Raw genomic sequence first — 27428 nt, forward strand, 5'->3', positions numbered from 1 at the left:
ATTTTCAGAACATAGTTTTATGCTATGCGGACTTTCGGTAGTAAAAATATTTTTAGAATGCGGAGCTACGGTACTTTAATTTTTTTAACCGTGCCGAATTACGGTGCATGCGGAGTTGCTGATTTACAAAATAATTTTCTTCGCGCGGAGCTATGATGCGTCCTTATATTTAGTCTAATTAAAGTAATTATTATTAAAGTATTATTATTATATATGTAGATATTTTTTAATTATTATAATTTTAATTTTAAAACATTTTTTGAATTAAATACCTTTAACACAATATTATATGATTATAATTTATTTACAAAAAATCCTAAAAAAAGCTAAAAAAAAAGTAGGGGTTCCACGATAAATGTGGACATCAAAAAGGGTTCCACAGATAAAAAAGTTTAAGAAACTCTGTCTTAAATCATGGTCTAGAGACAGCGCCTCTTATCTGCACTATTATTATCAGTATTACACTATCACTACAGTTGCTTTATCACATAATCGATTGATTACATTTAAATATTATATTTAACTCTTTCATGCACGGGATTTCATAACTATTTTGACCTATATTGCACAGAAGATTTTTTTTTAGAAAAATTATAATTTATGTGGTATAATAAATTACTATTCAAGTAAATAATAAGACTTTGGTGTTAAAAAAATATTAAAATATTTTTTTAAAGAGTTATCGTTGGTGGGATGACGTATGTCCCACCATGCATTAAGTGTTTGATAAATTGATAAATCATGTATTACTGTTGTAGGGCCCTCTGGACTTTTAAATGGAAATAAATCAATTAAAATGTCGTTTTTTTTTTTACCAAACTGGTTGAGTTTCAATCTCAGTTTCAACTGTTTCAATATGTAATGGACATATTGAAGTAGATTCAATGTTACACTGATAATCATTATTTACAACTGAAGAAGTACTAGGTAAAAAATGAAAATCAAATGTCAACGACACATTTTTGTTATTCAAAGATACATTTTCTGAACTTGGAAATAATTGTTGGTGTGTAGCCGTCCGAGATCTAACTTCAGTTATTTTTGATACATATTTTTGACGAATTGAACTACGAGTATACTTTTTCTTCTTTATAGGCGAGGGTAACAAATAAATATTTCTATCGTCTAAGTTAAGAATTTCTGAATTTTCATCGTCACTCTCATCATCACTAGATTCTAATATAGGTATCGTTTTCGACTCACCAGAAGGTGGAAAATAACCTTTATCATTATCGGAATCATCAGAAGAAGTTATGCTGTTGTTGTGGACCAACGGTGACCCAGTTAGAATTATCGTTTTTCGATATATAATTTGCACACGGAAGCGTGTGTGGCTGGGTATCCATAGGCCACTGTGATAAAACCTTCCGGTCTATGCGCGCCAGGCATTGTAGAAAGACGAGAGCGGGTCGAACGGCAGTCTGAATCCAGCAGCCACTTTGTGTAAGCGTTATATTTTAGAAGTGCTGGTTCGGCTCTCGTGTATGTATTTAATACATATATTTATTATTCTAGTCGATATTAAAATATCTTTACCACATAAATTATTCATGTTTATAACAGTAGTTTTTATTGTCATATATTTATTTATAATAACTATTCTGATAATATACGTTTGAAATGAGATTTAATTGAACTAATAAATCTGTGTCTTATTTATTATAATTTAAATATTACACTTGCCTATCGGAGTTCCTCGCTGTTGGGACTCAACAGGGAACTAATTTTGGTGCCGAAACCAGGGATACTGTTATTTGAACGTGGAAACCGAAGTCGACGTCGGAGTTCAAGTTTCAAAAATTCCTGAAGTATTTCTGTCAATCACTTTCGGGACGTTGTGGAAATTCAACTTCGTGTCTGGAGCTGAGGATAATCAATTCAAGGGGCGATCCACAACTGGAGTGTTCCATCAACGGCAGGGAGCAGTGGCAAGAGAAATGACTATGATGAACCATCAGTGAGAATTTTTTTTTTTTCTCTCCTTGTAGAAGTATTTGGCTGTTGTAATATTTTGGATAGTCTATATATATGTTAGCGATTAATGACCGTTAGAAATAGCTGATTGGATTTATCGTTAGAACAGGGTGACAGTGGTAGTGTAGAAAATTTATCTGAAACCTATATATTTGAAGTATTAATAGGGCACGACCACGAAGAACCCAATAATAAAATGGCAAATAATTCTGATGATGGCAGTAATGGTAGCGTGTCTAGCGGGTCCGGGTCCCATACGTACCAGTCGTCGGCTTTACGTCTAGTAGAGACGATAATAAGAGTAGTGCCAACATTTTCGGGTGACAATGTTGAAGATTACGAATCTTTTGTACAATCATGTGAGTTAATGGTAGGAGTGTTACACACCGAACAAATGAGTATATTTATGCGAACGATATTAACCAGGTTGAGTGGGCAAGCCCGTGAGTTAGTTAGTCACGAGGAGATAGAAGGCTGGGAGGATTTAAAGAAAATACTTGATGCTTCTTATATAAGGCCGAAAAACCCAGCGTATTTACAGTGTCAATTATTCACTGATAAACAAAAATACAAAGAGCCCATGGTCGAGTATATAAATCGATTAAATCAATTAATGAGACAAGTGAACAGTTGTAGTACCCTAGGAAAAACGAGAGAGCAAGCGTTAACGATTAAAGAGACTTTGAGAGAGCAAGTCTTAAATGTTTTCCTAGAAGGGTTGGCTGATTCCGTTCAAACAATGGTTAAAAGTCAGCACCCAAAAACACATGAGGAAGCTATAAAAATAGCCATTGAGGAAAAGAAAAATTTCTTGGCTAGATTGGAAAAGAAGAAAGATTCGCACGAAGGAAAGAATGCGAACAAGGACAATTATAAAAATCGGGGTAATACTGGTTATAATAAAATAATAGTTATAAAAATGGTGTGAAGTGCCATTAGTTTCAATTTTGATTGACCTATCCAATGGCGAATTGTTGAAAGTCCTGGTAAATTTACTTTTTTGGAACGTAAAAATGTATATGCACTGGGTGATTTATAATATAAATTTAAAGCCAAATTTTTTTCATTTAATGTCCATGGACGTTGTCTATCTTTTAATTGCATAGTCACAATTGCTTTGGAGTTAATTGTTGAAAATTTATGTAAATTTATTGATTTTTTTAAATTACTATAGCGATTAAAACATCTACCACTTTTTTTAATTTTGAAATATGTATGATTTTATTATGAATAATTTTATTTTTTTGTTTTAATTTTTGTTTTAAAATTAATTTTCTAGGAGTATCTTTTTTTAACAAATCACATTTCCTTTTTAAATTTGAGTCTGGCATTTGTATTATATTTGTAATTTTAGTTTTATTAGGAGTAGATAACGATGAAGAGGGGCTAGAAAAAACTAACTCTACCATGTCTGATTTTGTGTGTGTATAAGTATTTACTGGAGTTGAAATTGTAAGACATTCTTGTTCAGATGCATCATTTTGGTTAAATCCTAATAATGTAGATGGTTGTTGTTTTTGCTCAGATTTATATTTATATGGAATAGCAGTGCTTACTAAACGGATTTTATTAAATATATTTGTACAGCTCTCGGGGGGGAGGGGGGAATGCTCTTGACAAATGTACCTATTGTGAAGTTTTTCCTGTTCAATTGAGAACAAACTTGAGTTTCCTGTAGACGTAGAGATAAACCAAATATAATAATTTTTTGAAAATAATCATACATAGGTATTATGGAAATTTATTGGTGTAATAACCATACTAATTATACAATGTTTTGATAATTAAGCAAGAAAGAAAAAATAAAGTATCCAACTATTATTACTCCAGTGCTCCAGTGTAATAAATAATACTTTTTTTGTTATGTATTAAAGCATTATTAAAATACTTTTATAAAAATATTTAAAACAAATTTTAAATAGGTATTATTTGTTTTTTATTATTATCATAATTAATTAGTACTTAACATGAACTTAGTGATATAGTTTTTTTTATAGATTTACCTATATTGTTCATTATAGGTACCTACACCAAAACTCCAAAACAAAAAATCAGTTTATATGTGTTTGATAAATAATATACAAATAACAAAATAAGTTGCTAATAATGTTGTAATAATATTCACAGAGTAAATCGTAAAATATTGACGAAATAATGATAATAAAATAATAATCACTAATTTTATCGATTATAATGGGAATAAATATAATGGTACTTCAATTTTTCATTATACATGAGAAATAATTCTATAAATAGAAAGACGGTATTTTTCGCCGACCCCACGTGATTGCCTTCCCGTCTTCATGAATATCTATGATAGAGGTACCACCACCTTGGTCGGAAATGTTTAACGGCCCATATGATAGCTAAAAGTTCTTTTTGGATCACGCTGTAATTTGTTTCGGCTTGATTTAATGTCCTACTTGCATATGCGATTGGTTTGTCTAATGGCAATTCTCCCTGAGATAACACGGCTCCAATAGCAAACTGACTTGCGTCCGTCATTAAATTAAATTTCCCTTTATCCCAATATGGATAAGTTAATAATGGTGGATTCATAAATTTATTTTTTAGTTCTTCAAATGCATCATCGCATTTATCGTTCCAATTAAAAGGAATGTCTTTTTTAAGTAAATAGGTCAATGATTTAGCGATTTTAGCGAAATTGTCAACGAATCGACGGTAATAATTTAATAATTCTAAGAATGATTTAATGTCCTTTGCGTTTTTAGGTTTAGGATAATTTTTTATGCATTCCTATTTGGTTGGGTCTGGTGAAATACCGTTTTTATTAATTATATGACCTAAATATAGTATCTCTTTTCGTAGAAAAGAGCACTTATTTGGTTGTAATTTTAGATTGTGCAAACGTAATTGGATAAAAACTTGTTCGAGTTTGCCTTGGTGATCGCGCAAACTTGACCCGTGCACGACTATATCATCAAGGTATGCTATACACATTTCTTCTAAACCGGCAAGAACCGCGCGCATCGCTTGTGTGAACGTGGTTGGTGCGGAACTTAATCCGAAAGGCATGCGTAAGAACTCGTAATGTCCGGATTTACTCGAAAACGCGGTCTTATGAGTATCACCTGGGTGAATTTTAATTTGGTGATATCCACTTGCCAAATCTAATGTCGAAAAATAATTCGATGATCCTAACGAATCGAGTATTTTTACCAAATTTGGTAAACCATAGGCTTCATTTTCCGTAACTTCGTTTAATTTTCTAAAGTCTACTCATATTCGTAATTTTGGAGTTCCATCTTTATTTGTTTATTTTTTCTTAACTACTACTAATAGAAAATTAAATGATAAGACCAAATTTCGTATAATTTTATTATCCTTCATGTCCGTAATTTGTTTCTCAATCTCTTGTTGATATGCCCATGGTAATCTATATGGTCGTATATTAATCGGCTTTACACATCGTGGTGTTTTAATTGAGTGGGTGACGATATCTGTAGTGCTTAGCTTGTCCCCCTTAAAATGTCACTTCGCTTCGCTCAGTAGGTAAATACATTTTAATGAAAGAAGTATTAATGTATATTGTTTAAACTATAAAATGTTGTATGTAAAATGTTTACCATAATCTATAATTTATATTACCTACTTGAGTTATGATAAATATGATAAATAATAAACAAATGAATATGTTATATACTTACATGCATGGGCGCCCACAGGAAATTTATCAGGGGGGGGGGGCATAATGAAATCAAACACAAAAAAAGAATACATTAAAAATAGTTTATTCCTTGTAAACTACAAATTGTGTTAGAATTTTATGAAATTCAACACCAAAAAGAACATTGAAAAATATATTCCTCCTTACAACTTAAAAAATTAGTTAAATAAAAACTGAAGTCTTCGTGGTTGTTTTATTGCAAACATTGTTATTAACTGTTCAATTAATTTCTCTTTTCTTGTATCAACTCTTTCACGATGGACACTTAACATACATAGACCATTTAATCGGTCTTCACCCGTCGTAGACCGAAGCCAAGTTTTAACCCTTCGTAAAGTGCTAAATGATCTTTCAGCTGCACAACTTGTAGCTAGCAAAGACAGAAAAATTTCTAATGCAATTGTAATGCCAGGGAAAAATATTTTGCTGTGTTCTAGTAAATCTATTATGTCCATACTTTGGCAGTCTTTTTTTTGCCATAAACTATACCAACTTTCACTTTCAGCTAACAAATTTTCCATTTTATAAATATTATAAATATTAGTTATACTGTCAGTATACTCTTGTTTTTTCATTTTTATAAATAATGCTGGATGAAGGTGTTGTAGTGAAAAAGCAACACTATTACTTTTTTCAAATCTTTCTTTAATACACTGAATTATAGAATCTAGATAAAGTAGAAAAATTGATACTCGATAATAGTCTTTGGGAGATTCATAAGAATAATTGTTTCTGTGTGATTGTTTTCCAGTTATTCTGGGACAAGTAATAGTGATTTCAAAATCATCTGCTACAGATTTGGCATCAGTAAATAATAAATCAAAGATTTCATTTGCATTTGTTCTATTGTCTTCAAACATTTTATCAATTCCTCTACATGTTCCCAAATTTTATAAAGTTCCATTGATACACCTTGTAAAATATTTTTAACCGGTTCTAAGATAGCGCTGTATTTTGTGATTATTTTCATACTAATTACAAATGAAAAATTTGAGGTTGAAGAGTATAGAAATAGTGCACGTTGTCTTGTATTCGAATTTATAAGACCATTAATAGACAGATTGAAGGCTTTGAATTATAGCAATAAAATTTTCAGAAAATAGCCTAATAATCTTATACTTTGAAAAAAAGTTTCGCAAAAAAGTGGTATATTAGGTATAAGATTTCTTCGAAGAGTACTTTCGCGATAAAATTTTATAATTTCTTTTATTGTGCCAATAGTATTACGAATAACCATAATTTTCTTTAGATCGTTTATTACTAAATTTAATCGATGACTAGCACAATGGAAATATAAAGCTTTATTATATCGGTCACGAATTAATTTAGCAACACCGCCTACTTTTCCAGCCATTGTAGCACAGCCGTCATAACCTTGTCCAAAAAATTTACTTAAATTAAGGCCACTATCTTCCATAAATTATAAAATTTTAGTAGCAACTGATTCTGCGTCTAATTTATCTAATGGTAAAAAGCCAAGGAATTTTTCTCGAATCTTTGACTGTTTGTCTAAAAATTTAATTACAATTGTTAGCTGCTCAACACCAGAAATATCTGCTGATTCGTCAGCAATAATGGAAAACGCATTCGCGGCATTAGCTTCACATACTATTTCTTCTTTTAATATTTTTCCATACAATGTAATTAATTCATTTTGAGTTCTATGGGATGAATAGCATTTCCCACATTAGTTAAAAAATGATCTTTTAATATCTCATCGCCAAATTCAATACGAAAATTCAAAAGATCATGAAAAACACCAGAATCTGATTTTTTCCCTCGTAAGGAAAGGTCGTGAGTTCCGCAAAACAAAATAGTTGATATAATAGGTTTTAATTTTAGCCTATTAGTTTCTATTTCTTCATGCAATCCAGAATTTACTTGTTCAATAACACTAATTTTTTTACAATTCATAATATCCATAAAATCTTTTACTCTTGACATTGATTCAGTGTGCCAATTTGAAGACAAATGTATTTTAGAAGATGCATGAAAATCCTTATATTTAGTAAAATGTTTTATTATAAATCCACCTTGTACATCTCTATGAATTGATGGCTTGAACAACACACATATTCTACAAAAAGCTCCTTTCACACCCTCAAGAGCTGAATATGTCAACCATGAACCGTTTTCGTGCGACCATTGATGACTAAATGCTCGAGTTCTTCCTGATTTCAAATCACTTTTAAAAATCATAAGTAGTATTCGGTACCCAAGGATTACGTAAAAGTTCATGTCTTAAACAATCGTCAATATTTTCGACGTTCAAATAGTTTCCAATATCTTTTTCATAGGTTAAGATTATATGACCACGGTTATTTTTTGTATTCATGGTAACCGAAGCACTTTCAACTACACACAATTCCGACGACTCCATATTGACTGTACTATTATTTATTTCAATTGAAGTAGAGCCAGTAGAGGCTTCATTAAAAGAATCACAAAGCTTAGGTTTTTTAAAAAAATGTCTGATGTCCATAACAATATTAACAATAAAACAAAATATTAAATATACTAAATATAATAATTACGTAATTCAGCGTGATCCGTGTTTCTCAGTAGACGGCCCGTTGACAAATAATTAAATTTTACAATAATTCCCAATGTGATATTGTACATTCGATTTATTTTTAGTTATCTCAGTTATCTGACAGACATCGTGTACGTATGTGTGCGTGGTGAGTCGATCGTCATAAGTGGTTTACACACTAGGCGATTAATATCAATTCACAGAATTGAAACGTATTTAATTTTGCGCCATTAATGTAATACGCATTATTTTGTTGGTACGCCTTATAATATATTGTCATTACGATCAACAACACCACACGGCACATACTAAAGTAAAAATATTGATGAAATGTTGATAAATCAAAATAAAAGTTAAAATATTCAACATTCTATTGAATTGCAGGGGGGCAAATGCCCCCTCTTGCCCCCCCCCTCCTGGTGCCCATGCTTACATGTCTTACAGGAGATCAACTAACTGACGATTTTGATGTTTTTATGATAAATTGATCCATTGCTGATATATATTATAAATATTTAACACAACGATAAAAATTGCAAATCCAATTAATAAATTAAAATACAAGTCACGGTGCGTAATGAGTGTTCGACACTTCTGAGATCGTTCGATTTAGAATAAATAATAATATAGTCGATTCAAGACGCTTCAGGCAATTTTACGACGAACCTAATCACCCATATTTCATTGGTTACCTAAATCTAATTCTTATTACTTACTATTTTTAGTTATTTTCAATAAAATGATATTTCATACAATAAATAAGAACTTATCAGCTAATGATATTTATTTATTGGAAACGTTGACGTCAATGTCTAAAAATAGATAAATCAACAATAATTGAAAATTTGCCAAATGGGTCATTATAATATTATCTAATGGCTAAAACTGTGATGTTGCCAATATTATCAAGTTATATTTTGGATTCTTTGAGTAAAAATGAAATTATCTAAATTTATACTTTCATCTTATTAAAATGTTCGTACGTCTGGCAACACTGCTACGGTGTTCCGACGCATACTATGAAAAATATAAAAGTCATTTAAATACCTTTATATCTTGGAAAGAACTGGAAAAAAGATTACATTTGGGAGTGTTTATAAAATGTGAATTTTAAAAGTCTATTGTAAAAAAAAAAAAAGAAAAATGGCGTAATATATTGAAAATTATAATTGATGTAATACATTTTTGCTCAAAAAATAATTTGGCCCATAGAGGTACAACTGAAAAAAATTGGTGATTTGAACCCAGGTATTTTTTTTACGGTTAATAGAACTTATTAGTCACTATTCTCCCGTACTAGCTCAACATGTCCAAGAAGTTAAGCAATCTAATTTTCATACTAGTTATTTTTCACCCACAATTCAAAATGAAATTATAGTTTTGCTAGGACAGAAAATAAGAAATAAAATAATTACCAGTATTAAAGAAACAAAATATTACAGTATAATGTTTGATTGCACACCAGATGTTTCTCATAAAGAACAGATGTCGCAAATTATCAGATATGTTAAGATAACTGATACTGAGATTTCAATTGAAGAAAACTTCGTTGATTTCATTCACTCAAGTGAAAAAACAGGTACTGATTTGGCAAGTGAAATATTAAAAAAAATTAGAAGAAGAGAGAATAGAACTAAAAAATTGTCGAGCTCAAGGGTATGATAATGGGGCTAATATGGTTGGAATATATAATGGTGTGTAAGCAGTAATTTGTAGAAAAAATGTATTAGCCACATTTATTCCATGTGCTGCATATAGCTTGAATTGGAGAATTGGAGTTCATGCAGCAGAAACATCGCCAATAATGATTACATTTTTGGAATTATTCAAAAGGTATATCATTTTTTTTCTAGTTCTGTTTTAAGGTGGGAAAAATTGTTAAGTATTATAAAAGTTACATTAAAAGCCCATTCAGATACTCGTTGGTCATCAAAAAAACGTGCTGTTTCTGCAATAAATGAACATATTACACACATTTATGAAATTTTGCAATGTATATTAAATGATGAAACCCTGAGTGTGGATACGGTTGAAAAAGCTAAATGTCTTCTCCGGTTATTTAAATTTAAAATATTTATCTTGTTGGATATTTGGGACCTAATATTAATACAAATTGATTTAGTTAATTGTTTCTTGCAATCAAAAAAATCAAACAATAGATACGGCTTCACTTATGTTAAAAGGGTTAGTATCGTCTATAATGAATATCAGAAACAATGGAGTTGAGTCCTCAATAAACGAAGCAAAATAAATAGCTACATTTTTAAATATCCCTTCACAATTTGAAGAAAAACATTCAAAAAGTATCAAAAGATAATTTGACGATTCACCAAATGACGAACGAAAATTGAAAGCAGAACAAGAACTAAAAAAAGAATACTATTTAGCCATCAATTCAATTATTTCTAATTTTAGCTGGAGATATGAACAGATGGAAAAAGTTGTATCAAATTTTGGATTTTTAAATGGAAACAAATTATTTAACATGAAATCAGAAGATGTATGTAAGTGGTCAAAAGATTTAGCTATAAAGTACTAAGAAGACCTCAATGGATTTGATTTGTACTCAGAGTAGAGTGTTTTAAAAATCAAGCTCCGAATTTAATGGATAATTTTAAAACAGCTCCTTTAGAGCTACTAAAATATATTTATAAATATTCTTTAAAAAATGTTTATCCTAATACTGATATTGCACTAAGAATATTTTTGACTATACCGGTGACGACTGTCACTTGCGAAAGAAGTTTTAGTAAATTGAAAATAATTAAGAACTATCTAAGGTCAAGAAAAATTAACAAATATGGGAATAATATCAGTAGAACGTGAATTGGCTTCACGAATTAACTTTTTAACTTTGAAGATGTAATTGATGAATTTGCAACAAAAAAATCTTGAAAAGTAAAATTTTAAAAATGTCTAAGTATTTTTTTTTTTTATATACTATTATATAAGGTTATGAGTTCAGTAATACGTTATTCTTTTTTATCCTCATTATATATTATAAATATAATTATTCATTATTAGTTATAATTAATAAATAAAATTAATTTATTTACGTATATATTTTTTATTTGAGTGTTGTATGGGGGGTTATAAAATTTCGAAGGGCGGAAATATGTCAAATAGCCAAGTTAGGTTAGATTAGGTTTTAAATAAGCCACAGGCATACCAGAACGAAAAATGTTTTCACTAAAGACGAATCAAAAGTATTCTCTTCCATGATGTTCCTTTACTATATGATTAAGAGAATTTCAAATAATCTAATTTGGCATCACCTTAAAAGTGTTGGGTGATTTTTGCATGTCATGTTCACTTTGTTGTTATCATGGTTGTATTGTGGGTAAAAAGATAAGAAGAGTGACAGTAAAATTTGGCGCCAGTCTCGTTTACCGGTCATCCAATAATTTTGTTTATTCCGTTTATTATTAATTCTTTTTGGTTTTCATGTTATTCTTATTTCGGGTATCTTGGTTCTTTTATTACTAATCGCTGAGATGATAAATTAATGATTTAAGGAATTTGAAATTCATCGTTGAGTGTAAAAACTATCTGTTATTGAGTTTCAGTACTTTGTTGGCGACGTATTTTAAAATAATACATTATGTTAAGTAGACGTATGAAAAGAATTAAGCCTTCAAGGGAAGATGAATCAACTATTGAATGTCTGAACTTGTTAAGGGAAAAATACAAAACCTTCAGAAAAGATTTCTTAAATGCTTTTAAATTTTTTTATTGGTAAGTTAAATATATGTATTTAAATATATTACAGGCATGTTTGCACATGCTAATAACTGGTTGAGTGAGTAATAATTTGTGTTTTTATTCCTGTTCATTGCTTTTATTAAATAATTGTTTTTCTTATTGACTGTGAGTCCATTATTATATTAGAAATTATTCTACTACCCATTTCTCTTGTACTCAACTCTATGGTTCGTTTCGCAGCTCTCCACTTTTCTCTATTACCATCTAACTTCTTTACTTCCATGTAGCTTAACAGTCCAGCATCAAAAATAATTTACTCAATAAATGAAGTTTTCGGATGTCCTCGGTTTATTTTACCTTCAACTTTCCTTTTTATTTCTCTATAAACTAGTTCTTATAAAGGATATTATTTAGGTAATATATTTTATAATACTTTACCTAAAGTTAAAGATTTCTCTCTAAGTCTTCATTAATTTTGAACAAGTTCCATATCTATGTTGTCTATACTGACTGCTTTACATATTATCATTAATTTTAAAGTTTTGTTGAATTTGTCTCTTAAGATTGCTTCTTGCATATCTGGATTATTATTTTAGAAATAGTGCTTCTCCTATTTTATGTTTTTTATTACTCATATATTAATATGTCCTATTGGTAAATATATACCTTATTTCCAAGGTTATAATAATTATTGAATTTATGCCTCTATAAAATATTTAGTCTAGCTTAAGTTTGTTTAATTTGCTCAGTCAATAATAAGCCTATAAACCTAAAACACTTACCATACTTATACACCATTCGTCAAATTGACGAGTATAAATAAAATGTATATATATTTATATGAAATGAACAATTTTTTATTTATTAAATCATTAAATTATACAAAATTACAACAGTTAGATTATTCTGTTATTATATTGAATTAAAAGTAATGTTTTTTATCAAATTGCTAATTATTATAATTTGGGCTTTTTATTATTTGGTGTTCGCCGCTGTATTTCACTAACAAATAGAACATTGTGTTTTGGTCATCCATCTGTTTTTAGAGTTGCAGTAGCTACAAACTTTTCATTTATTGACAGGCAGTGTTTTTTCCTCTATCACATAGTCTTCAATTTTATTATCCGAATCCATAGCTTCCAATGTATGTATATTATTATTATAATTTATATGTTGGTAGTTAAAAATAATAAGTGAGATTGATATAATATTATTTTATCAATCTCACTTATTATTTCACCCATTATTTATTAATATTCGTATTATTGACGAACTATAATAAACTTGTTCTATTAACTTTTCGTCAAATTAACTAATAAAACTCCATGTATTGTTTACTCTTAGTCGATTTGACGATGTAAGTATTACACAATTAATAGTCAACGACTAACTGATCACACAGATTTGTTTTATTTTATCATTAAAGATGCAAAACAATATTTACAAATGATAGATTGGATGTAGAAGTAGGTTTGATAAACATGCTAAAAAACTACTTTAAAATGATCAGTGTTTATCACATCGACGAATGATAAGTGTTCTAGGGTTGACTACTGGAAAAATTAAATTATTAACTTAAGAGCTAAATTAATTATTTAAATTTAAAAGTAACTATTCAACTAAAATAGAAAAGTACAGGTGAACACCAGCTTCAACTACTGATGTTTGTGACGTAAAGTAGGTTGAAATTTAGTTAATTTTGGTAACAAACTAAATAAATTGCTATTATAATATTAAATCTTTATTAATTATATAAGAACCTGCTCTAATAAATATAAATTACTGTTTTCACTCTTCCCAAGTATTTATTTTAAACTAGCTGACCCGACAAACGTTTTGTCATATAAATTATTTCTAGAGAATATTTTACTAGAAAAAAATAACTAATTTAATATAGGCATGTAAGGATGTGCATAAAAAAAAGGATGTAAGGAAAAGGTATGGAGTGCTGTGAACATTGACAAAATATAAAAATGAAAAAACATCAAACATTTATTTTTTTAATAATTTATTAAAATTGATCCATTAAAATTATATATATCGCTAATTATGACAATATTAGTAAAAAACAATATCTATCCATTAATGCAACATAGTGTACAATATTTTTTGTTATCCCATCTTTCACCAACACAAACTGGATGGTTCGAGAGTACGCCACGTATAATTGTCCGTGTGAAAAATATGATGTGCTCAAATCTAAGCCAAAGACAGACATCGTTTGGCCTTGAGATTTATTGATAGTCATTGCAAATACCAATATAATTGGAAATTGAAGGCGTTTAAATTGTATTGGCACATCTGTGGGTATAATATGGATTCGTGGTAATAATATATTTTCACAGCAGAATTTGCCATTTAAAATGATGGCTTTGATAACATTTTTCATTAATTTTTTAATGACTAATCGCGTGCCGCGTACAACCGTGGTGGGTCATATTACGAAGCAAAATAACCGGAGATCAAACCATCAATTGTAAATTATGCAGTGTCATGCCTGGTAAATCTAATGAGTTTAAAAATTCTGTTGGATAATTTACAGCTTCAGTAGCATCGCAAACTGTATCAATAGATTTGTATGACACCAAGTTTCCTGGTAACAAATAATGTATCTTGAGATTCAATTCGTTGACGTCCACATTTTTTACTACTAAAATTGATCTTTCTGCCAGCCACTCATGATTTGTGTATTTTCTGTGTACATTGGGAAATACCTGGTCAATGATAGCATCTTGCGATTAAATGATGGTGCAGAAATCGATCGGTTATTTTATACATCCCGTTTCATCTGTAGTAACTTTCCTATCTCCAATATCTAACAATTGTTTTGAGAATCTTCTGCATGCAGCTTTTTTTGATTGAAGTGCAAATATCGAAGTGAAAATTTAAGTGTTTTCCTTTATGTTTTTGCTTTCAAAATATTCACCAAAATATTTTTGTAATGTTAATTTTAAAAGATTTTTAATTATGTAGAGAAGTCATTGTAATACTTAATAGATTATTATTGTATTTATATAATACTTTTAAAATAATATTTAAAATTTAGTTGATGTTATCTGTCATTTTTACATATGTAAAATAAAATGTACCAACTTATTTGTATAACTGTCTATATAATTAAATATTTTTTCTTATCATTTTAGCAAGCATACAATGAATATTCCATTTCTTGAAAACGAATTAAAAGATAATTGTTGCGATGCTAACAATCCTATTGATTATGAATCATATGAAATGTCAATTTATATCAAGAATATTTTAGTATGGCTTGATCCTAAGTAAGTTATTTTGTATTTTTAGTTAATTAAATAAATAAATATATATATATAATTCAAATACTATTCAGTAGCTAATTGATCAGCATTCAGTCAAAACTACCATAATTTTTTATTTGAAATGTTGAGTTAATGTACTTATTACTATGTATAGATGCTCTTAAAAAGAATTTTTTGAAAATCTTATTTTTAAATCTCAAAAAAATAGTTTAGGGTTCAGCCTGTATATGTATGTCCTTTTTTGGAACATTTCTAGCTTATGGGGCACCCTAAATTTTTGCAATTTTTTTCAGGGACTTATATTTACTTATATTTTGGGTGAAAAAAATTATGGTGAAATTAGAATTTAGCGCAAAAATTTAGTTTTGAAATTGTTTCTTATAGTATATTATTTTAAGTTTATAATTTTATACTATAATCCTTAAATACTTATTATGCTCAATAAAAATGTTTAAAAGTGTTGCACAGTGGTAGTAACTTCGATTATTTATCTACATATCTGAGCTCAATCCCCACACAAGTTAAATAAAATTTTTGCACTTCTTTTTTTTTTAAGAACGATAATTTTAAAACCAAAATACCTTAACATTTTATATTAAGACAATACCACTTCAAGTAGATTACTGGGTCAAAAAATAAATAATGAATTTTAAATGCACTTTTAGACCAGGTGGGGTCACTCATTCCCTACGCTCGTTCGGATAGTTAAAAACAAAAATGTTCCTCGATTTGCCATGCAACACTACCTCAAGTAGGTCACAGGACAAAAAAGTAAAATGCGACAAATATAATGATACACGTAATATTATATTATTATACAGATTTGAACGTAACAAAAAAAATTTCACATCATTCTAGTGATTTGAACCTATTAGCCTGTACTTATGAGAACCATGTTATCCACGGTAAAGATTTAAATTATTAACCAACATGGGCAATTTAAATAAAACTGTCAACTGTAAATGACTATAACTTCAAAACTTATGATCAGCCCCAATTTTTGTTTGCATCATCCTATTCAGCGTTGAAAAATATATAAAACCAAAAAAAATAATTCCAAAATTTAGGGTGCCCATTAAGTAGAAATATACCTCTTTTTTTTACTTATTGATAATCTAAGGAAATATTTTTATTTTTTTTATTGAATATGTTAATTTTAATAATTACCAATTTAGGTACTTGTAAATTAATCATTATATCTTAAGGAAGATGTCTGATTAACTCACTCATCAATTCCCAGATCAATCCACTAGATCTAGAGACTTAAATTGTTGTGACATCTAATTGTGTAGAGGTGAGGTAATAATGAGATTTACCTTAATCCTTTTCTATGGAAGTGTAAAAGGTTAACATGTTTTTACGTTTTATTGATATATTCATAATTTTTATTTCTATAATATGTACTTTGAAAATACCTTAATATTAATTTCTGGAAACTCAAATCCATCCTTAAAGAATAAATGTCAAAATTGATAACAATAAACTTTTTTTGTGAAAATATATTATTAGTAAAATAATAATAAGCAGGGCATGGAATTATAGTACTTTAAAACACAATAGTAAGCACTAAAATATGCATTCAACACCATTATTAATATATACATTAAAAAATAAAAGTATGAAGAAAAAAAAATTGTATTTCACATTTTAAATTATTAAAACATTAGTAGATTAGTAGGTCTCTGTCCATCAATTTGATATGAGTGTTGATGAGTAAGGGTATAAAATAAATAACTTATTTTATATTTTTATACAGTAAAACCTTGATAAGACGTAACTTTGGTGAGATGGAAACCAAGTTAATACAAATAATTTATTTGGTCCTGTTCAAATACATAATGAAATCATCCAGACTAACGTCTGATCGTTGCGGCTAGTCACAGCTTGGAAACCGTACCTTAAGACATGAAACATTTCTAAGACATTTCCATTTTAAAATAAGTTGAAAATGCCCATTAAGACGGAATATAACATGAAAAGCTAAACTTAGAACAACTTAGTCAATTTTATTATTGTATTTTTGATATCCATACCTTGACTAAAATTAAAGTATACCTAGTTAAAATCTCGCTGAGATGGAAAATAATTAGTTTGGATATGAATTTAGTGGAGAAGGCCCTGACTGAAATTTTAAGATATCTTTGTTGCTATTGATTTTGACCAAGAAGAATTTCTTCGCTTTGATACCAATTTAAGACGCAACAAATCAAAGATTTGATTATATTCATGATTAAGGATTAAGGTGAAAAGAACAAAGAGACTGACAATTATGAAAACTATAAAGAACCAAAGAGTCTGATAAAAGTCTACCAAAGTGCTATATTTTTGTCTCCTAAAACTATAAAAATTCTCCCTAATATTGTTCAATATTGAACTTTTGGATTTGACTTCATGAACCAATGTGTGTGTAAAACACAACACCTTTCAAAGTGAAAAACTAAAGTTGATTATTGACTAAATAATTGTATCATGTATACTGGCTAGAAATAAATAATCTTTAATTTAATGTAATTTTTTTTAATTTTAACTCCTTCAAGATAGAAAAATTATATGGTCCCAAGCAATCCTTATCAAGGTTTTACTGTATTTATTTTCATAAGATATATAATAGAAACTCAATTTTCAGGCCTAATAATGGGGAGGAATTAATAAAAACCACATTTAATCAAAACTTTAATGCATTTTAATTAATTTTTTTTATTTAATACTACTTTTTGATTTAACCTATGTTTTATAAGTGCATATTGTCATGTTCTACAATAATCAAGGCTTGATATTTGATGTAATCAGTCTGTTTTTTTTTTGTGACTTGAAATTTTTTTTTTCTTCACTTTATTTATTTATTTATTTATTTATTTTAATTCATGACTTCATGGAAGTTAATACTTTCCTGCTAGTAAAAGTTCAGGAAGATATCAACTACTTCCACAAATTTGTTTATAATGGTAGGTGGTCTATTCATCGCAAACAATCATGACTGTTAAATCCTTGTTAAATCAGATATTTTTTATTAAAATAATATTATTTATCATCTTTTATCTACATACAATATACTGCTTACTTTGTTTATGTTTATATTGCTCTTATACCATTACTTTTGGTACATACAAATTTTAGGTAGCACAGTTAATTGCAAACACAAATAATCAAGACATAGTTAATCAAGGTTGTATTGTAAATTTTTTTTTTTTTGTATAATTATTAATAGTATATTTTGGTTTAAAATCTAGGAGTTAATTTAAAAGTTGACTAAATTATTTTCAATTCCATTACAGTTATATTGATGAGTTCATTCAATTGACAATAAATGGATTCATAGTTTTGATTTGATATTCAAGAACACAAAGAAATTAGTTTGATTTATATATTATAAATTAAATTGAAAATTGCCCATAAATCTCAAAATCTTTAATTAATTTATTTTTATTATTATTATAATTTTTTTATTTAATTTTAATTTTTTTTTTATAGAATGAAGTATATTCCTGAAGGTCCCGAAAGATCATTAACATTAGGTCATACTCGTAATGTGCCCGATGAAAAAATATTAAGGTTACATCTAACATTCCCTCAACAAAATGAGGAAGAACAGAATACACTTGTCAGTACACAAAATAATTTACAAATTGTTTCAAATAACAATGAAAATCTTGCTATTGCTGGACCATCAAGAAATGTAAGTATAAAAATATATTTTTTATTAATTTTATTAACTTTATATTTTTATTACATTAGAACTAACATTTATTATTACATGATTATCATAATATAGATTTAATTATTTATTAATTAATTTTATTCCCAATTATTAGTGTTACTATTAAAAAACAAACATATTCAATATTTTGTAGGTAGTAATAGCAAAAAAAAACTTGTAAATAAAAAAAAATTAAACACAAATCTGGTGTTCTTGCTTTAAATATTAATAAGGTAATTCTTTTGTTTTTGAATAAAACTATTTTATTCTTTAAAGTGTCTTTAGTTAAATTCTATAATTTAATTTTATAATTCATTAAAATATATACTTACAAAAATTATTTAAATATAAGTTATTCTCAACTAAAATATTGGTTCTATCCTTTTTTTATATCATACATATATGAAGGATTTGAATGCTGAAAATGAATTTTATAGTAAAATGAAAAACATTTATTTTAAATAAACCTAGAAAAAATCTGTATGAAACTTAGAAGATCAAGTAATTAATAATGAAAATGATTGACACCAAATTAAATAAATAAGTTTCCATGAAGCACAAAATCAATTAATTGGACTATACACAGTTGAGACTGTCTTTTGACAATCTGATATACAATATCAACAGTACATAGTTAAATTTATTGATTATTTATATTATTCAAGATACATATAATAAATAAAAATAAAAGGTAGGTACTTATTTAATTTAGCATCAGTTATTTTTATTATAATCAACTTGATTTTCTTAGTTGTATTTTTTCCGAGTTTATTTTAAAAAATGTTATTAAATAAGGAATAAGATTAATTAAATTACCTACTTTCATATTAATATTGGCTTTCAGTTTAAATCAATTGTGGAACAAACATAATAATCGTGAATGTTATGTTATTTTTTTTATAAGACACATTATAACAAATAGAGCCTATGAGTCTTGAAGAAAATGGTCCGCTGTTTAAAAAATTTGAAGGCTCCTGATTTACTTTTAAACCCAAAATTAAGTTAATCCAAAATTACAATTTTGGTCAAAATTGTGTGGACTTAAAAGAAACACACAGTATAACCAATATACTCTATTATAATATATATTATTAATATCATTACTCACTTAACTCAGAATTTAAATTATAACAATAATAAATAATATGACTATCTATTGTTGATACTTATAAAAAAAAAAGCATATTTTTTCTTATTTATGAAGTAAGCAACTTTTACAAAAACCATTATAAAAAATGTTTATTTTAATGTACATTTTTAGTTATAGTTTTACTTATATTGGTTTATTTATAATATACTTTTTCTTATTCATTGAAATCTTTGAAAATATTTATGAAATCAACTAGGGTAACAAATAAATATTTCAGTTGTTAAATCATTGAGGAGAATCTCTTAGTATTAAAATGTAACTAAATAATTTTATGTTAAAATTAGTTTTTAATTTTTATTATTACTGGTTAATTTTTGTTTTTGATATAATTTATTACATATAGTATCATGTAGCTTTAGAAAATTCTTCCCTCCGTGTTGATACTGTCCATTCACATGTAGAAGTAAAACATATTGATTTTGATGATTTTAAGGATGAAGATAACAGAAATTTGAGTTTGTCCCCTTCTTATGTACATTCATTTATTTTTGGCGATAGAAAAGAAGTGATATCTGAATCAGAAAGGACAAAAAAGAAAAAAGACATTTATACAGTAATTTATTAAAAAAAAAAAAAAACATTTTTTTAACAAGCAAAACATTATTTCAGTCAATTAACATATAATAAAAAATTTAAATTTTATATTAGTTTGAAGTTATCCTCATTAAGCTAACCTAACCTTTTTAACCTTCTTAGAAAAACCAACTACTTTTTATTAAAATTTAAAACTTAAGCAGTTCCTCCCCAAATGGTTTATTTGCCTACTACTGTACTCTATCTAACCATTATTCCTTCATCATCATCATAATTTACCTTGTCCTATCAACTTATATTCCTGTAAAATCCTAAAAAAAAAAAATCCTACAAAAAATAAAAATTAATATTCTTATAAATAAAGTTTATTTTTCGGAAGGCTGATAAGGAAAACTTGAAGTTTCTAGGAATGTAATTCCTAACTCAGAAGAAAATAGCAAAAAAATTTTATTAGGCTTTCTGATTCTTCATAGTTTATGCTATTTTTATTATCTTCATAGTTTTCTTGGTCATCAAAGTGAAGAATGTCTTTTTAGTCAAAATAAATAGCAACTAAGATATCTGAAATTTCAGTCAGAGTCTTCTCTGCTGAATTTACGTTCAAACTGATTTTCATCTCAGCAAAAGTTTTCAACTATTAAAGAGGAAACATGTATAATTTCAGCTTAGTGAGGTTTCCATTTTGATTGGATGAATTTATTATGTATTTTATTTATTTATGTTTTTTGTATAATTGATGATTTTCTCTTAGCTCTAAGAAAACATTTTATTTTCAAAAACACGGTGCCTCACTCTAATACTTGAATGATTTAACATTTACTATGATTTAAAAAAAAAAAAAATCAATATTAGAAGAAAGCCATTTTGTAAATTTGCACAGTAATAATATTTAAGTTATAATACAAATGTTTTGAAATTCTATCAATTTTCTATGAATTTATTGTAATTTATAGTTTTCATATATTTTTTTAATGATTTCAAGATAATCTTCTTTTAAAATTACTTAACGATATTAAAAAGAAAAAAAAAAATTGGTTAAACAGAATTTATTATTTATTTTTAATATTTGTATTTTCATAAATGTTCGATGTAATTATCTAGAAATGCTATAAATAATTTTATAACCCAGGATTTTTGTAACCAAATTAAAGTGTCATTTGAAATACTAGTATATTATGCACACTATTAATTAAAGCCTCACTAAATTCCTTAAAAAACATGATATTAGGTATTCAGAGAAAATTACCAAGTCTAAATTTGTTGCATTTGATGCTGACACTAGGACAAATCTTACTCCAGATATTGATAGTATATGCAGTTGCATTCAAACACATCCATTCCATTAATATTCATGTACCAATCTTATTATTATTTTTCCTGTTATTTTAATCAGTTATAATGTTACTTGTCGAATGCTATGATACCTCATAAATAAATAATTTAATTTTTTTTGGGTATTTTGTATTTTAGTATAATATTTAGTTAAAATTATCAATTTATCACCATATTTTATTATTTTTTAAAGATAATTTTTATTAAAATTACTCATTAAAAAATATTATTGTTTGGTGATCTATGATCTCAAACAATTTAAGAAACACTGCACTAAAGAATATTTAAATATAATAAAATATGTGTGCAACAGTAAAATCATTTGTAATCTCATCAGATTTGTTTTTCAAAATATTTTTTTATTAATTTTTTTTCTCTATATAATATTTTAAAATATATTTATTATTTATTGTTATTACAATTTAGTTATTTTAGCATATAAATGTTCTTTTTTTAGTTGCTTATACAAGATTTAACAATTTTCTATTGTACCTATCTTAATATTAGAATACTAATTATATCAGTCTTCTATTAGACATTGTGAGTCACAAATCTAAAACACTTTGTCTTCAGCACTTTACCTATTAAATATTTTATTTGAAAAATATAGTACTAAATGTAAATATTTAAATGTATAATACACCCAATTTAGGTCAGTCAAAGATTTGAATTATTTATATTTTCATATGTTTAAAATATATCCTAAAAATAAATAATTGTCAATTTACTTGTATTATAATTAGTAGTTGTATTGGTTATGGTTGAAGAATAGTTAATGTTATTTTATAATTATTTATTATTTTTTATCCATTTGTATTTTTATTTAGAATTTTTCAAATAATCCTACAAGACAAGCTGATAAAAATATATATGCTAGAAATAATAAAGGAGAAACAAAAATGCATACTGCTTGTGCTAAGGTAAATATAAAATAAAAATTAATAAATCAGAATGATCTAATATTAATAGTATAAAATATAAATATAGATTAATAATTAATTATTCAATTGTACAATTAGGAATTTTAAAAGTGTATTACAAATTTTCAATAAAATAAATTTTTATTTATGCTTAGTAAGCATTGCTTACTATTTATTTTTTTACATTTAACAAAAAAAAAAACAGTTATACAGGTACTATAAGTTAAGTAAAATGTTGTAAATTTAAATTTTTAAGTTTATTTAATTATTTATTTAGTATTGTACTTAAAACCCATTTATACATTTGGTAAATATTTTAAGGAATTTATATTTGAATATACATTTTCACTTAAATAAAATATAACATAAAGAATTTTTAAAACCATAAATAAATGAATATAGTTAATTATATATAATAAATAGGGTTCAGAAGTTATAGGAGCCAAAAAAGGCAATATATGCAAAAAAAATATTAATTTTTTGTTCAAATTTAATTAGTAAATTCTAAAAACCTAAAATTAAAAAAATTTATTTATTGAAAACTAAAATATGGCCCATAACCGGTTGGTATTCGAGATTTTATTGAACTGAAAAAATAGTTAAACAAATACATCTTCATTATTTGTGAAATACAAAATAAATATATATTGTACAATATCTGTTAAGTTGTTGCATTGAACCTCCAACATTTTCGTTAAATTCATAGTAGATAATAAGAAATAACAATAAATAATTATGAAAAATGATATTAAGTTTTATATAATGCATGTTTTCCGCGTTACTAGCGTTTTGTTATGTTATCTAACTTCCGAACCCTAATAATAAATAAATCACGTTTTAAAATATTTATTATTATTATACTTTTTTCAGGGTGATTTGAATTTAGTAACTTCACTACTTGTTGAGGGATTTAATCCTAATGTTAAAGATAACGCTGGATGGACACCAATGGTATATTTTATTATTATATTCGATTATTTAAATCATTGTTAAAACAAAAGTTTATTGTAACAATAAATTAAATAGATAAAAAAAAATATATATATTTTAATTTAACAAAAATTATATTTATATTATTTCATTTAAAGCATGAGGCAGTGAAAAATGGAGAAATGGAGATTGTAAAAATATTGATTAAATACGGTGCATTGTTAAATGTTCCTGGTTTTGAGTATGAAAGCCCATTGCATATGGCTATAAGATACAAGCATTTTGATATAGCTGTTATACTATTGCAGCATGGAGCTGATGCAAAACATATAAACATATTTGGAAATGATGCACAGTAAGAATATTGTAGATTTATTTATTTTAATCATAAAAAACAAGAATTTTAAGTATGATGTTAACAATGTTATTCATTTTTTTTTATCATGCATAATATTTATGATTTCAAAAATTAAATGTATTTCATTGATTTGTTTTATAGATCCTTGGATCCAAAAGCATGGTCAGAATTATTTAGAAACACTAATATAGAACTTCGTTCACCTTCAAGTTTAATACACTTGTATGACTATAAATCAGATCAAATAATTGTATTTCCAATGAAGCTCACTATAAAGAATTCTATAATTAAAAATTTTTCTAAAAAATTCAATATTAAAATTGTTGAAAATATTTTGTGAGTTAATTTTTGACTAAATTACTATTAGTATATCTTTTTATTATTTGGTTCTATATTTTTTGTGCAATTTAAAGGAATAGTAATGTCAAACTCTCTCAAGTAACTCACATAGTTGTACCAAATAAAAAATCAAATGTTTGTGATGTTAATTTGGAATGTTTAATTGGTATCGCTAATGGACTGTTTATAGTTAATGAAAACTGTAAGTATAAATTTATTATATCTTAAACCTTCCAATGTAAATAATTTTCTTTTAGCATTTAGTATTATAAGCTATTTCAAATTAAATATCATTAAAATGCAATTTATTACTTTTTAGATTTTGAGTTACAGTATATCTACCATCCATCTATCTTAAATAAACCTAAGTCATTCATCCCAAATAATATATCCCATTTTCTTCATGTTTTCTTTGGTTTTGCTCACCTAATACTTTTTGGGTCTTCCCTTGGTCTTTATATGATGGTGCAATACTCCATAGCATAAATACTGAGTTTCTTTCTCTTCTATACCCATATAAAATTTGAATTATTGTAGCTTTTACCTTTTACTATTATTTCTTATTTATTATATCTATCGTAGTTACTTAAAAATATTACTTATTTTTTCCATCTTTTTCCATTTTAGTTTATATTTATATATTTTACAGGGATATCTGATTCATTAAATAAAAATCAACTTCTGTATTGTATTCCATATGAAATTAATGGAACTACAATGTATCCTAATGTGAAGAGTTCATGTATTTCTCGAATACATAAACAAAAACTGGTTAGTATACTTATTTAAGCCTAAATTTATCAATGTTAAATGTTAATTTTGTTTTAAATAATACAATTTCAAAAAAAAAAAAATCTTAAATAATAACAAAACTATTTTTTATTTACTCATTCAATATCTATATCATAATTTAATACAATTTGTATTCTAATTGTTTATTATGAATGTCAAACAAAAAATATATTTTATAAATTTGGAAGATATATTTCTGTCAATTTTTTGTTTATATTCATTTAAATACAGTCTAATATTTATTATTTAATAAATCATATTTATTATGATTAGATAATCTTCACTAATGTATTTAATCTTTTACCTTTATGCTTAGTTAATTATGATATATTTTTAGTTGTTCCGATCTAGTAGCTAATATAATTGATTAATTATAGAATTTAAATATAAACACAATATACTTGTATTATAATCATATACAACATTTAATTTAAAAAAAAAATCTATGAATTATGTTTGTTTGTATAAAACAATCAAACTATACTCTTTGAATTAATATAATTGTTTATATTGAAATTCAATAAACTGAAAATATATTAATAATATTATAATATAGTTTATATATGAATTGTTACATTTTTATTTATTTTTCAGCATCCAAAATTATTTGATGGCATAAATATACATATTAGTGGAAATATTGGTTGGAAACAATTTACTCGAGATAATATAAAGCAGTTGGTTCTGGAATTTGGAGCTAAACTGCTTAATCGTTTCCCAAATCCTGAAGATTGTCCAATTAATATAATACCATACTATTGTCGTAACAGTGAACAGATGCGCAATGTTTCTACTATTGTACTTTATACTGAAGACTCACATAGACTGATTAAGTATAATATGAATCACCTAAAAGTATTTCCCATTTCATGGTTTATGGAAGTTATACTTAAATATTCTATAGTGGATAATATTTATTTTGATGAATAATTTATCGTATATTAATAATAATCATTATGAATTATAGGTGTTTAATTTAAAATTTAATTTACTTAATTAATTAATTTACTCTTTAAATTAGTATTTTTATATCTAAAATTTTATTTTAACAAATTTATAGATGTATACTTTTAAGCTAAATTTTGCTTATATGAATAATTTTAATTTTATTTGGATAACTTATTTTGCGTATAGTTCATTTTTCTTTTAATTTCACTGCTTATATATTAAAATATTGTACTATATTCATTATTAGATGTATCTATATTAAACCTTGTATACAATGTAAAAATTATTAAAAGAATAAACAATTACATTGTAATTAAATATTAATGAATGTTATAGTTTATTTTGAATGTATTGAAATACAACTCACTATATATCATATATTAATTATTGAGAAAGTTATAATTATATTTATAACTTAAAAGTGTAAATAATAAATAATTATTATCATGGAGTTCCGATAGGATGATTAGTTTAATCATCATTAGTTTAAAAGAGTTTCTTGATTTCTAACCTTATTTCTTAAGCTAATTCACTACAGAATGCAATTCTATTTTGATAGCTTAAATTGTATATTTAAAACCACGAGTGAAAATTAAGTTTATTTGTGTATATTATATGGTTTGGATGTTAAGTTATTTTTTTGAGGTTCAGTCCATAATCAACCCATACTGCTAATTATATACCAATTTTTTTCTGAAAATTTTTACATCTTATAATTATTTATATATTTTAGTGTCTAATTTTTTTAGTGTAGTAGTGCAGATGGTGTACTAAAATAAAATTATCACCTTTTGTGACACGATTTTTAAACAACACACTCCTCTAAACGATGAATTCATTGTTAATATTTACTAATAATCATGGGCGTCCCCAGGGGGTGGCAAGACGGAGCACTTGCCCCCCCCCTGGAATAATATTATTTCCACAGAAATTGGTAAAATTCCAAATGATAAATTAGTTTCTAAAAATAGGTCTACTAAGTTTCCATAACATATGTCAACGCACAGCTGACGGCTATTTATGAAAATTATCATCTGTATATATAAAACAGTAAGCTGATTGACTGCTATCAACGCACAGCTCAAACCATTGGACGGATCTGGCTAAATTATGAATACGCCAAAATTGAAACTGAAAGACTAAATTACATCAAAAACAACCAAGCCAAATTGCGTGCAGATAGTTATATTCATTTAAAAGATGCAATTGGACGACGAGACATAGAAATTAATCAGTTAGGCCAAATGGTTATACTC

The 27428-nt window shown here is 26.5% G+C and overlaps 1 protein-coding gene across 3 annotated transcripts; it reads left to right on the top strand.

Annotated features, from left to right (window-relative positions):
* Nucleotides 1-1579: 1579 nt before the first annotated feature.
* On the top strand, nucleotides 1580-26183 carry LOC112694000 (BRCA1-associated RING domain protein 1-like). Of its 3 annotated transcripts, none has more exons than XM_025569309.1 (10): nucleotides 1580-1957; nucleotides 15041-15175; nucleotides 18644-18848; nucleotides 22713-22805; nucleotides 23676-23756; nucleotides 23894-24090; nucleotides 24235-24429; nucleotides 24507-24634; nucleotides 25082-25203; nucleotides 25819-26183. In XM_025569309.1, exons 1-10 carry the CDS (start codon nucleotides 1938-1940, stop codon nucleotides 26152-26154), a joined length of 1512 nt encoding a protein of 503 aa, XP_025425094.1. In that variant the 5' UTR covers nucleotides 1580-1937; the 3' UTR covers nucleotides 26155-26183. The 3 variants fall into 3 exon arrangements, with proteins under 3 accessions (XP_025425094.1, XP_025425093.1, XP_025425095.1); XM_025569308.1 differs by lacking the exon at nucleotides 1580-1957 and adding an exon at nucleotides 11541-11930; XM_025569310.1 differs by lacking the exon at nucleotides 1580-1957 and adding an exon at nucleotides 14362-14397.
* The last annotated feature ends 1245 nt before the right edge of the window (nucleotides 26184-27428 follow it).

The sequence above is a fragment of the Sipha flava genome, unplaced genomic scaffold, assembly GCF_003268045.1.
Source record: "Sipha flava isolate LNK unplaced genomic scaffold, YSA_version1 121_pilon_pilon, whole genome shotgun sequence".
NCBI lineage: Eukaryota > Metazoa > Arthropoda > Insecta > Hemiptera > Aphididae > Sipha > Sipha flava.